Below are 13,620 nucleotides of genomic sequence, written 5' to 3' on the forward strand. Positions count from 1 at the left end.
GGTTTCCCAGGCCCTTCCATAAAGCCTCTGGCATGATTGAACAAGATTTGTCGCCGGTTGATCTTCGGGCTTTGCCGTGGGGTTATAGTCAAGACCACCGGCATTTTCTTGGCCTGTCCCCGTTGACTGTGGCTGTATTGCTATCATGGTACCAACGGGGCATTGTTGCTCTTTTATCGTCTGATCCCTCTCCCTTGTCACCTGTTTGACAACCCCGCTCTTCCTCAGGGGTTGGGCTCTTCTGTCATTGGTCCCTTTCTGCGCACCCTCTGGCCCGTAGCTCGAGACTTTATTTGCCCTCAATCAGGTCTTCCGCTTCTTCGGGGCGGATCTAGGGATTAGTTGACCACTTTACACTTATCTTCATTTTGCAAAAACCTGCACTCTTCTTCTGACATTCATCGTCCGCTTACTGAGTTTAAGCAGCTGTGCGCCCTCTCTAATCTGCCTAGACATGTCCTAGCCTCCTTATATAAAGTTCTGCACAATTCTCTTCATTCCGATCTTCCTCCCTACACCAAAGCATGGGCTCGTGATATCGGTAAAGACATCCCGGCTGCAGACTGGTCCACATCGTTCCACTTCACTCATAAATCGTCTATTTCTTGTTATTCACAAGAAAAGAACTTTAAGCTCCTTTCCTGATGGTACAGGGACCCCCTCTCTTTACACAAAATATTTCCTTCTACATCTAATCCATGCTGACGCTGTACTAAAGCTGTTGGTACACAACTCCATATTTGGTGGGATTGCGACCTAATACAACCCTTCTGGAGACAGGTCTTTGCTATACATGACAGGATCTATGGTGAGTCCTTGGCCCGCTCGCCGGAAATTGCTCTCCTCTCTATATTACCGGGCTCACTGGCTGAACAGGTAAAAAATTTGCTGCGCTTCTTTCTATCCGCAGCCCACCAATTGATACCTCTCTTTTGGAAGTTGACTACTTCCCCGCCTCTTCCCCTGTGGGTCTCTGTACTCAATGATACCATGCGTATGGAGGAAATGCTGGCATTTGCCAATGATACCTATGACAAACATAAGTTTCTGTGGTGAGCCTGGCTCTATTTCTCCTCCTCTTCGTTTCTCTGAGATTTGTGTTCCCCTGTCGCGCCTTAATGGAGTTATGCCCTGCTCCCCCAAGTCTCTTTCATTTGGGCATGTTCCTCAGTAAAGCCCTGCGGTCCGTGTTGGGGTACGACCGTTGAAATCACTCTGTTGAGATTCTGATAGATGGTCACCTTATCTACATTTGCTGCCATGTCCGTCTCCTGACCCTCCTTCTTTGCTTTCCTCTCTTTCTCCATCATCTTTATATCTAGTGTCTCCCTCTACCCTTTTTCCTTCCTCCCCCCATTTTTTCTCTCTTTCTTATCTCCCTTTGTCTGGGTGAATTCTTTTGGTTTTTTTTGTATTATCTCGGTATCGTTGAATATCTCATGTCTGGGGATGCCCCCTTTATAGCTCTGTATGGATTCACCTTCCTTCATTCCCATAGATTATACTGATATCTATGCTGTTCGTTTTTTTTTTTTTTGCCCATTCCATTGTTGATATTTTTATTATTTTCTTGCTATGTATTGTTTACTGTGATATAAAATTCAATAAAGACAAATTTACCTTTAAAATAGATGTGTGTGTGCCTATGTGTATTATGTACGTACATGACTTTTAGTCTTGACCCCTAATTCTGTACGGTCATAACTGCTTTTTTGGGGCTTGTTAATAAATGGCAGCAAGGACTGCTGGTCCTCAGATTGCTCACAGAGGCAACACACACACACACACACACACACACACACACACACCTAAGTGCAGAAGTGCAGTAATCCTTAAAAAAAATGTAAGTTTTCATTTCACTTACCTCAAGTCCTGCAGGATCAGCTGTATTGGAAATGGAGTAATTTGACAACTTTGGCCCAAGCATATCTGGACGCTCATAATATATCAGCTGACCACGCCCATCCTGCACACACAATGAAAAGTCTAGAGTTGACTGTGCAAATACTTTATGCAGACAATGTAGAGATGAACACACAAGAGTAGTTTGGTAAATGTTTCACTGCTACCAATATAGAAAGATAAGGAAACTATCAGAAAGGAAGAACACTAGTGGGCTACATTAATGAGGATACAAATGCAATGTAGTGAGAATGTTTCCTCATTTGTACTATAAACTGATAAAATTGTCCCCTAACCAGACCTCTGGAATGATCAAGTTTATCACCCTGTTGTGCTGCACTGTTTGTTCTCTTCTCAATAAAATCTGATTAGACTAAAAATTATGTGAAGTAGCATACAGCAACCAGACAACCTATCCGCACAATAAAAGATGACTGTTGATTAGCTGTTATAATGTACTGAACTTGGTCTTACAAAGACAGAAAAAAAGATCAAAATTAAACTATAATGGTTTTGTATCAACTTAGGTTTTATTTTAAGATTTTATATATATATATATATATATATATATATATCACTGTATTGCCAAAAGTATTGGGACGCCTGCCTTTACACACACATGAACTTTATTGGCATCCCAGTCCGTAGGGTTCAATATTGAGTTGGCTCACCCTTTGTAGCTATAACAGCTTCAACTCTTCTAGAAGGCAGTCCACAAGGTTTAGGAGTGTGTCTATGGGAATGTTTGACCATTCTTCTAGAAGCGCATTTGTGAGCTCAGGCATTGATGCAGTCTCTGCTCTAATTCATCCCAAAGGTGTTCTATCGGGTTGAGGTCAGGACTCTGTGCAGGCCAGTCAAGTTCCTCCACCCCAAACTTGCTCATCCAGGTCTTTATGGACCTTGCTTTGTGCACAGTCATGTTGGAACGGGAAGGGATCATCCTCAAACTGTTCCCACAAAGTTGGGAGCATGAAATTGTCCAAAATGTCTTTGTATGCTGACACCTTAAGAGTTCCCTTCACTGGAACTAGGGGGCCAAGCCCAACCCCTGAAAATCAAGCCCACACCATAATACTCTCTCCACCAAATTTTACACTTGGCACAATGCGGTCAGGCAAGTACCGTTCTCCTGGCAATTGCCAAACCCAGACATTTCTATCGGATTGTCAGACAGAGAAGCGTGATTTGTCACTCCAGTGTGCAGAGGGTCCTTCAGAATTTCTAGTGTTAATATGTGGTTACACCCCTTTAGCACCTGATGGATAAATGCATGCACTAGCTTTTGGAATTTGAGCACAGGTATATCTTGTTTGTTGTATTGTTGGGTCAGTAGCCAGACCTGAACCTTGTAGCTCTCCCCCATTGTGTCTTTTCCCCTATGTTAGCATTGTGTCCACAGTAGCATTTGCGTAGGCATAGCAGAGTAGGCCTGGCCATAGAGGGATTACTTTGACGCAGTTGGCCAGCTTAAGCATGTATTGCAATATGTGTGAACTAAATATCCCTATTTATTGCATAGTCTGCTTGAAAGGGTATACCAGTGTGCAGAGGGTCCTTCAGAATTTCTAGTGTTAATATGTGGTTACACCCCTTTAGCACCTGATGGATAAATGCATGCACTAGCTTTTGGGATTTGAGCACAGGTATCTCGTTTGTTGTCACTCCAGAGAACACATCTCCACTGCTCTAGAGTCCAGTTGCGGCGTGCTTTACACCACTGCATCCAACGCTTTGCATTGCACTTGGTGATATAAGGCTTAGATGCAGCTGCTCAGCTAAGGAAATCCATTCCATTAAGCTCTATATGCACTGTTCTTCTGCTAATCTGAAGGCCACACAAAGTTTGGAGGTCTTTAGCTATTAATTCCGCAGACAGTTGGAGACTTCTACGCACTATGCGCTTCAGCATGCGCTGACCCCACTCTGTCATTTTACGTGGCCTACCACTTCATGGCTGAGTTGCTGTTGTACCCCGTTGCTTAAATTTTGTTATAATACCACTAATAGTTGACTGTGGAATATTTAGTAGCAATGAAATGTCACGGATGGACTTATAGCACAGGTGGTAACCTATCACGGTAGCACACCTGAAATCACTGAGCTCCTGAGAGCGACCCATTCTTTCACCAATGCTTGTAGAAGCAGTCTGCATACCTAGGTGCTTGATTTTATACACCTGTGGCCGTGGAGGTGATTGGAGCACCTGGTTCTAATGATTTGGAGGAGTGCCCCAATACTTTTGGCAATATAGAGTGTGTATATAAATATATATATATATATATATATATATATACACACACACACACACACACACACACACACACACACACATACACACACACACAGTTAGGTCCATATATATTTGGACACATGCAGTTTTTGTTTTTTTTCCAGGTATTTACCAAAACATATTCAAGTTATAGATGTATAATGGATATTGGCTGAAAGTGCACACTCTCAGGTTTAATTTGAGGGTATGTACATCCATATTGGAGGAAGTGTTTAGGAATTACAGCTCTTAAGATTAGCCATCCCCCCTTTTTCAAGGGACCAAAAGTAATTGGACAATTAAATCAAAAGCTGTTTCATGGTCGGGTGTGGGCTACTCCTTCGTTATTTCTTCATCAATTAAGCAGGTAAAAGGTCTGGAGTTGATTCTAAGTGTGATGTTTGCATTTGGAATTTTTTGCTGTGAACCTACATCATGCATTCAAAGGAGCTGTCCATGCAAGTGAAACGGGCCATTGTAAGGCTTCAAAAACTAAACAAATCCATCAGAGATAGCAGCAACATTAGGAGTGGCCAAATCAATAGTTTAGTACATTCTGAGGAAAGAAGAACACACTGGTGATCTCAGCCACATAAAAAGGCATGGACGTCCATGGAAGACAAATTCCAGACAAGTGAAGGACAATCTCCAGGAAGTGGGTGTATTATTGTCAAATTCTCCAATCAAGAGAGCAAATACAGAGGGTTCACCACAATGTGCATTCATAAGCCTGAAGAATAAAAAAGCCAGAATAGACTTTGACAAAAAACATCTAAAAAAGCCATACCAGCTCTGGGAAAGCATTCTTTGGATAGATGAAACTAAGATTAATCTGTACCAGAATTATGGGAAGAAAAAAGTGTGGAGAACGCTTGGGACAGCTCATGATCTAAAGCACACGTCATCTGTAAAACACGGTGGAGGCAGTGTGATGGCATGGGCATGCATGGCTTCCAGTGGCACTGGGTCATTGGTGTTTATTGATGATGTGACAGAAGCAGCCGGATGAATTCTGCAGTGTTTAGAGATATACAGACAGCCCAGATTCAGCCAAATGCAGCAAAGTTGATTGGACTGCACTTCACAGTACAGATGGACAATGATCCAAAACACACTGCAAAAGCAACCCAGTGGAATATTCTGCAATGAGACAATCACCTGATCTCAACCAAAGTGATCATGCATTTCACTTGCTGAAGGCAAAAACTAAAGGCAGATAAACCCACAAACAAAGAACTGAAGACAGCTGCAGTTAGAGCCTGACAAAGCATCAGAAAGGAGGAAACCCAGTCTTTGGTAATGTCCATGGGTTCCAGACTTCAGGAAGTCATTGTCAGTAAAGGATTCTCAACAAAATATTAAAAATGAACATTTTATGATTATATTTTTTTGTCCAATTACATTTGAGCCGCTGAAAATGGAGAGACTGTGTATAAAAAATGGTTGCAGTTCCTAAAATTTGTACTTGACATTTATGTTCAACCCCTTGAATTAAAACTGAAAGTCTGCACTTCAAATTCATTTGCATTGTTTCGTTTTAATTTATTCTGGAGGCATACAGAGCCAAAAGTATGAAAATTGTGCCCATGTCCAAATATATAAATATATATGGACCTAACTGTATATATACACACACACACTAGGGTTTCACCGGTACTCGTACTTGTGCAAATGCTCCCGATACCGGAAGACTACTTAAAAAATAATCAGAGCCAACCTATGTGCCATTGATAGCCCCTGCGTGGGCATACGTTTTGCCTTATTGGAATTAGAGCGTTGTCTGCTCTATTATGCCTTTTTTATTGGTGCAATTGATAGCCCCTGCGTGGGTGTGTTTTGTTGCCTCTGTTTTATACTGTTTAAAATTAATAAAAACCATTGAAATACAAAAAATAATCAGAGCCAAACCTGGAAATCTCTTAGTTTGAGGCGTCCCTGTCGGGTGTTGAAGAAAATGTCTCTTTGGGAGATCTTTTCCCCACTGCTCTTGCTCAGCTCTTGGCACACCTGGAGAGTATGTTCCCAGTTATTGATTTTGGCTTTCACTTCTACGTTTCGAGGCATCTTACACTGAAAAGCAAAAGCCAGAGTCAAGTCATGAAAAAAAACACTTCTGGAGTTCCTTCATACTGCATACATTAATATTTATGGTAAAAATATAGAACCAGGGTCCACAAGTAGAAGTACAACATGATACCAAATGCTGAGCTGTCCTGATCAATATAATTAACCTATCAATTTTGTCATAATTTCTAACACTAATATGCAAAAGATGTATGTCTTAAACCAGACAACAAAAAATATAAAATATATATATAATAAACACTACCTAACCACTTCTACCAGAGCCATTTCTGGACACATGATAAAATGTACATTTTAGGCATGAAAATTAGCTCTCCCCCCACTTTTCAAACAGTATAAATTTTCTATGCCTAATATGTGTAATGCAAACACTGTGTTCGTACCTGTGAGCATGTAAATGGGGGTGAAGGCTTTAAAGCAGGGGTGTCCAAACTTTTTTCAAAGAGGGCCAGATTTGATAAAGTGAACATGCGTGAGGGCTGACCATTTTGCGGCAAAAAAAAAAAAAGAAAGGATAAAGGAGCGACTGATACTGGTCATGACATATTTAAAATTCGTACTTGTTTCTCCCCCTAAAAAAAAAAAAAAAAAAAAAAAAAAAAAAAAAGCGAAATTACTCTCACTGATTTCCTTCAATGCTTGAGAAGGGAGCGCACCTTTGCCTTTCATCGGCCTCGCGAATGCTCCGAAATGCGTTGCATGCTGGACATCCCTACATCATCACGTGGACGTCGACGTTGAGCTCCAGGGTGGACTCTGGACGCCATCTTTGGATCTCACACATGCTGGCCGGCTCCCTGTGAACATCCCGAGTCTCCTCTACCGCTTACTACGGCGTATACATCGAGGACGCCGCCATGTCCTTTGCTTTCACCAAATATGCCTAAGCCTTTCGTTTTCTTTCATCATGTGTTGATCATTATGTTCCTCAATAAATGCACCACATATTGCACTTAGAGGCACTTTTCTCCTTTTTAGATATTGCCAAATTACCTGTGGGGCCATATTAAACCAAAACACGGGCCGCAATTGGCCCACGGGCCGTACTTTGGACATGCCTGCTTTAAAGGCTAAGTTCACCTTCCTAAACACATTGCACCTGTATTCTGGGTGTAAATAAATCAACCTTTGCACAATCAATTATATTGAATCCAACAAATAATGTACTTGAAATATTCAGATATAAATCAATAGGAATTTGTCGCCGCTAAGTCCCCATATGTTCACACCACATATAATATGCAATACAACATCCGGGACAGCGCTACATGTAAAACAAGAATAAAATCCTCATATACAACTAAAGTGAACACTGTGACTTCAGGATACCTCTGCATCCACAATAATAAAAGTCCTCATACATGAATGTCCTTTTTTAAAATACTTTCATATAGCTTGAATTCATCCCATCCATGTGCAAGAAGCCTAAACTGATATCACCATCGTGAGGTACTGTCACCATCAGCCTCTCACCTGGTATATCATGACCCACTAGATTTTGGTCAGATGCGCTTTTAACCCTTTTATCCCTGGGTCACGGGAGTTGTCTTCATCTGGAGATGCTCAGTGCCTCTGGTGCAGATCAATTTTCGTAGCATATAAGAAAAAATACTGACATAGTATGTACCAATAATATCTAATTTATTGGAAAAAATATCTAAAAAGTTCACACTGACAAAGTGCACTATCCTGGTGCACTACAGATAAAAACAATAGCGATATCAATGCTTCCATATGAATGCAGCAATCGGTGTGGAATCTGTATCGGTATTCTATGTCCTCCCTCCCGTGCTCTCCTCCCTAGGTTACCTCCTGTCTCGTGCAGCCCAGTGGACTCCGTCAGCTGATCCTAGTGTCACTCTCTCCACACGCTTACACGTTACACCAACGTGGCTTCGTCAGACGGTAAGTGGAGTAATGACATAATTTGGTTTTTGTAACTATGTTGAATGCTAATTACCATGGCAAACCCCCATCACCAAAAAAACCATACTGGAGTATTACCCCGATAGGAGACTTTCATATTAGTATTGCCTACCTGAAGAACCTCAACAACATGTTCACCTTCCCCCCAACACACACACCCGCTGTCACAAATTGAAAACAGCATGGCTGTGTGGGGCTCCGCCCACATGGCAGCATCATTCATTCAGAGTTCTGTGAGTAAATAGACTACAAGTACCATTATCTATCATGGCAGATGGCTTGTAGTTCTCAATGAACTGTGAGGGGGCTGGTGAGCACTCTCATAGTTTATTGATCTTCCTGCGGTTTAATAACTGCCTACCCTTACATGAGGTATACGCAGACAACAGAGGGAGACAATCTGCCGGATCCTTGCAGTGCACCCATAATCCATTGATCTTGAGTGCAATGTTCTGCAGGCTTAGAAGAATAAATAAATGCACTTTTTTACCTGCAAAAACTTGTGCATAAAGGAGTTGATTTACTAAAGACAAATGGACTGCACTTTGCAAAGTGCAGATGCACTCTGCAAGAGCAGGTGCTCCAGAGCTTAGTAAATGAGCAGAAACTCTGACTCCCATCATCCAATCATGTGCAAGCAAAAATGTAGTATTTTTTTTTTTGTACGATTGGTCATTCTTTGCAAAGTGAAGCTTTTCCACATTTACTAAGCTTTTGAGCAACTGTACTTGCAGAGTGCAACTGCACTGTGTAAAGTGCACAGTCTATTTGCCTTTAGTAAATCAACCCCAAAAAGTGAACTTATTCTTTAAAATTATTGTTTGTGTTTTTTAAATTATATGTTACTTTCATGTTTTAAACTTGTTTTTACACTTTACATTATTGAATGACAACTGAGAACCCGTTGTGACAAAATGCTTTTTGCTTCCAGGTTCACTCACCCATCAAAGCCAGCATATACATAGCAGCTGGAGTGTGTTTAAAATCCCGTTTTACCAGCTGCTTTTGATAACAAGTGGTTAAAGTCAATCTGTCAGGGTTTAAAAAGCAGCTAACCCAGTTATGTTGCTACCATGCAGGTAACCTGTAGTGTCTACACCTGAAGTCATCTTCAAATCACTTTCTGCATCCTATACCCTCTTTAAAGCTGAACTCTGTGAAAATATAAAATACAAAAAAAAAAAAACTTGCGGTAAGGCTCCCTCCAGCACTGCAAGTGTTTAATGCTCATTTTTGCCCAGGTACCAGTAAAAACGTTTTTTTAATTACCTTATTACTTGCTCCTGCAGGTTCCTCCTTCCTTGTGACTGGTCCTCTGCTGCACTTTTTTGGCACTCTGTTCAGCAGTCACAACTGTGGCATCATCACATACAATGCAGGACCATCAGCCTTGCAAAATAAGTTGCCGTCCACAAGTCAGAGCGTTAAGAGGGAAGAGGTGAGCACTGGCTGTGGATAATGTAAGCAAAAGGGCTTTTTACAGGTACCCAAGGCAAAAGATGTGTGGGGAGAGCCCCACTGCAAAGGTAGTTTTTTTGTTCAGATTTAAACACATCATGTCAGAAATTCAGAGCTGTCCTGTACCCTCTGCACACATCCTTTATCATCTAAAAAATTCTATTTAGCCCTTCTAGTTATTATCCTAGGCCTGCAAGTAACTTTGTGCCTACAGTTTGGAGAAAAACACAATAAGAGTGTTTGAATAGTTTAGCAAGAAAAATTGGGCAGGGCTGACACCAGTCTGCAAAAATGCTGTGTGTTGCCAGCTCACAATTGGAAATTAAAGTGTTCCTTTTTTAGGCTTTTGCACCTGGTGATCTGGCCAGTAACATACTTCATGCCTTAGGGTGTCTCCACTCTGGATGGAGGAGCAACGGAGACACACTTGGACAGCAGTATTGTCAACCTGTGGAGAGGGTATTGTTAGGCCACATTGACACCAAGGATTTAGCCAGGGCAAATTGCAGTGGCTAGAATCTCCTACCTGCAGTGATCACTGCTGGACGCACTATATGTGCCGGCGGCTTACAGCAGCAGAAATTCACCCTGCAATTTAAAGGCATAATATGCTAGTATGACTTACTTTAAAACAAAGCCCTCCAGCAGTACACTGTCATCACTGCCAGGGCTTCCATTCTTACCCAGTCTTCATTCCACATTTGTGGGCTCCAGTTGTTTGAATGGCCAAACTGCAATGAGGTTACTCCCACACATGTGCATAGGAGCCACAATCGCGGCTCTGCACTCTGAATAGATGGCAAACTCAGTATGCTGAACCTACAGAGCGCATGTGCCATGACGTCACTGGCTGCAGAAATAGTGAATATCTCATAAACACTGCCTGCTTAAAAGATATTCCTTGTACTTACAGCTAAGAGTTATTATAAACTTACTTGTAGGTAAAAGTCACCAAGCAGTGTTTACTACCGCTTTAAGGCTTGACATGTTTGGTGTCTATTTACCCAACAAAACCTCATCTTTTATAATAAGTACCGTATATACTCGAGTATAAGCCGACCCGAATATAAGCCGAGGTACCTAATTTTACCACAAAAAACTGGGAAAAACTATTGACTCGAGTATAAGCCGAGGGTGGGAACACCAGTGGGAAGAATCGTGCCTCATCATTGGTGTCAGTGGGAGGAATAGTGCCCCATCATTGGTGTCAGTGGGAGGAATAGTGCCCCATCATTGGTGTCAGTGGGAGGAATAGTGCCCCATCATTGGTATCAGTGGGAGGAATAGTGCCCCATCATTGGTATCAGTGGGAGGAATAGTGCCCCATCATTGGTATCAGTGGGAGGAATAGTGCCCCATCATTGGTGTCAGAGCAACGAATCGTGCCCCATCATTGGTATCAGTGGGAGGAATAGTGCCCCATCATTGGTATTAGTGGGAAGAATAGTGTCCCATCATTGGTATTAGTGGGAGGAATAGTGCCCCATCATTGGTGTCAGAGCGACGAATCGTGCCCCATCATTGGTGTCAGTGGGAGGAATAGCGCCCCATCATTGGTGTCAGTGGGAGGAATAGCGCCCCATCATTGGTGCCAGTGGGAGGAATAGTGCCCCATCATTGGTGTCAGTGGGAGGAATAGTGTCCCAACATTGGTGTCAGTGGGAGGAATAGTGTCCCATCATTGGTGTCAGTGGGAGGAATAGTATCCCATCATTGGTGTCAGTGGGAGGAATAGTATCCCATCATTGGTGTCAGTGGGGGGGGAGGAAAAGTGCCCCATCGTTGGTGTCAGTGGGGGGGAGGAATAGTATCCCATGATTGGTGTCAGTGGGGGGTGGAATAGTGCTCCATGATTGGTGTCAGTGGGGGGTGGAATAGTGCCCCATCATTGGTGTCAGTGGGGGGTGGAATAGTGCCCCATCATTGGTGTCAGTGGGGGGGGGGGGGGGAGGAATAGTGCCCAATCGTTGGTGTCAGTGGGGGGGGGAGGAAAAGTGCCCCATCGTTGGTGTCAGTGGGAGGAATAATGCCCCATCATTGGTATCAGTGACACCAATGATGGGGCACTATTCCTCCCACTGACACTTGCTGACCCCTGTTCCAGTATGGTGCTGCTGCAGCCAGCATATGTGGTTGCAGCAGCACCTAAGCACGGCACACTTACCTGCATCTCCTTCACTCGATTTTCGCGGGGCCGCTCAGCTCCGCCTCCTCGCCGGTGATTGGCCGCCTGTGTGCCTTTCTTGAGCTACAGTTCTGGCGGCCAATCACCGGTGAGAAGGCAGAGCCGAGCAGCCGCGCGAACATCCAGTGGACGAACCGAATGAAGGAGCAGCCGCGCTTCCTGGACCGGATCGTCGTGGGACCGGAGCCAGGTAAGAGACAGCAGCCCCCTGCAGACGTTGACTCGAGTATAAGCCGAGGGGGCCGTTTTTCAGCACAAAAAATGTGCTGAAAAACTCGGCTTATACTCGAGTATATACGGTAGGTAATATATTGTGTTTGTGTGCACTATTTGTAATTTTTGCTGAAAATATGAGTTTGATAAACTTATCTGCTAATAGCATGTGACATAAAAATATGCAACTTCCACCATTTTATTCTCCAAGATCTGTGCTTTCAGGAAATATATGTGTGGGTTTTAACTAATCTTCAGGCCTAAACTATGCATTTTAACTCAAATTATTACAAAAAACAAAAAACGATTCTTTGCAGAAGCCGACAATATGATCAGATTCTTTAAATTACCACATTCAGCACTGCACAGGTTAATGGATGAACTCTGTCTGTAGTCTAAGAACTGACACTTCCTGTGAAAAAACTACATACCCCACAATTCCTGTGACTCTCAGTCTAGTGCTCTGCAGGTGAGAGCTTAAAGAGTATGTAAACCCAACATGTCATATTCCTGATATGTGTCTGCTGTACCATGTACTTGTATGAAAAATATCCAGTTCTCTTTGTATTGCTTCCTTTGCGTGAAATCCCTGATGTTCCTGCCAATCCCTTTGCTTTCCTATTAAAAACTGACCACACTGGGCATCAGAGTACAGTGTGGTCAGTTCTCTAACTGTGCTGGTAACTCTGTCTGCTTTCCTCCAATGATCAAATTTGTGCTGACACACACACCCTGCTCAGCCTTTCATTGTGAAGTTCCGTGTCCTGCTGTTTCTCCTCCCCCAGCTCTCTGAGCTCCTTATGCAGCTAAGAACAGAGGGTATGTGGTCACTTGTAAAATGGAAGAAAACGTTATTTAGTAATGCTTTTTATATCTCTAGATCTATTTTTTCAGCCAAGTGTGAGGCAATCCACTACCTTGCAGTGGTCTGCGGCCAATTGAACTTTATGAAATGTCTGTGTGACATTTCAATAAAGTTCTTAAAAACCGTAAACTGTGCAATGTGCCAAGATCTGTGAATCAGCAATGCGCTAATCCTACTGTACTGCACCACACAGCAGTTGGTGTGAATTAGCCCTAAGAGTAATTAGATCTGACACAGGTAAAGACAAAGTAATGATGGAAAGAGATGTGTTTTCATCACATTAAGACGCCCACATTTGTGATGCAACACAAAGGAAATGATGAACCACAGATTGGATGATGTGTCACCCCAAACATAAAGCTGCATTGTCACTTTGGCAAAGAATACATGGACATAGGGGAATCAATCAACTATTACGCTACATGTAAGCTCATCAATACAAGGCAAGGCAAACACACAGCACAGGGAATAGCTCTACACTAATACTTAGTCAAAGAATATTTCAACCCAGTATTTCATATTCCTGATATGCGCCTGCTGTACCATGTACTTGTAAGAAAAAGTATCCTGTTCTTTGTATTGCTTCATTTCTCTGAAATCCCTGGTGTTCCTGTCAGTCTCTCTGCTTTCCTATTACAAACTGACCACCATAAGCATGAGAGCACAGCATGGTCAGTGTTCTGGCTGTGCTGGGAGCTGATCCAATGATCAGAA

At 42.7% G+C, this 13,620-nt stretch overlaps 1 protein-coding gene across 1 annotated transcript in view; it reads right to left on the reverse strand.

Moving 5' to 3' along the window:
* LOC149443781 (uncharacterized) overlaps window positions 1-13,620 on the reverse strand; it is a 30,983-nt gene that overhangs the window by 12,843 nt on the left and 4,520 nt on the right. The window contains exons 2-3 of the mRNA XM_089655312.1: window positions 6,083-6,244; window positions 1,865-1,966 (exon numbers count right to left, since the gene is read on the reverse strand). Of these exons, the coding sequence (XP_089511438.1) occupies window positions 1,865-1,966; window positions 6,083-6,238 (258 nt within the window). The 5' untranslated portion in view covers window positions 6,239-6,244. The remainder of the gene's footprint in view (window positions 1-1,864; window positions 1,967-6,082; window positions 6,245-13,620) is intronic.

Source organism: Staurois parvus, unplaced genomic scaffold, assembly GCF_062004578.1.
Source record: "Staurois parvus isolate SC_StPar_1 unplaced genomic scaffold, SC_StPar_1.0 ptg000832l, whole genome shotgun sequence".
NCBI lineage: Eukaryota > Metazoa > Chordata > Amphibia > Anura > Ranidae > Staurois > Staurois parvus.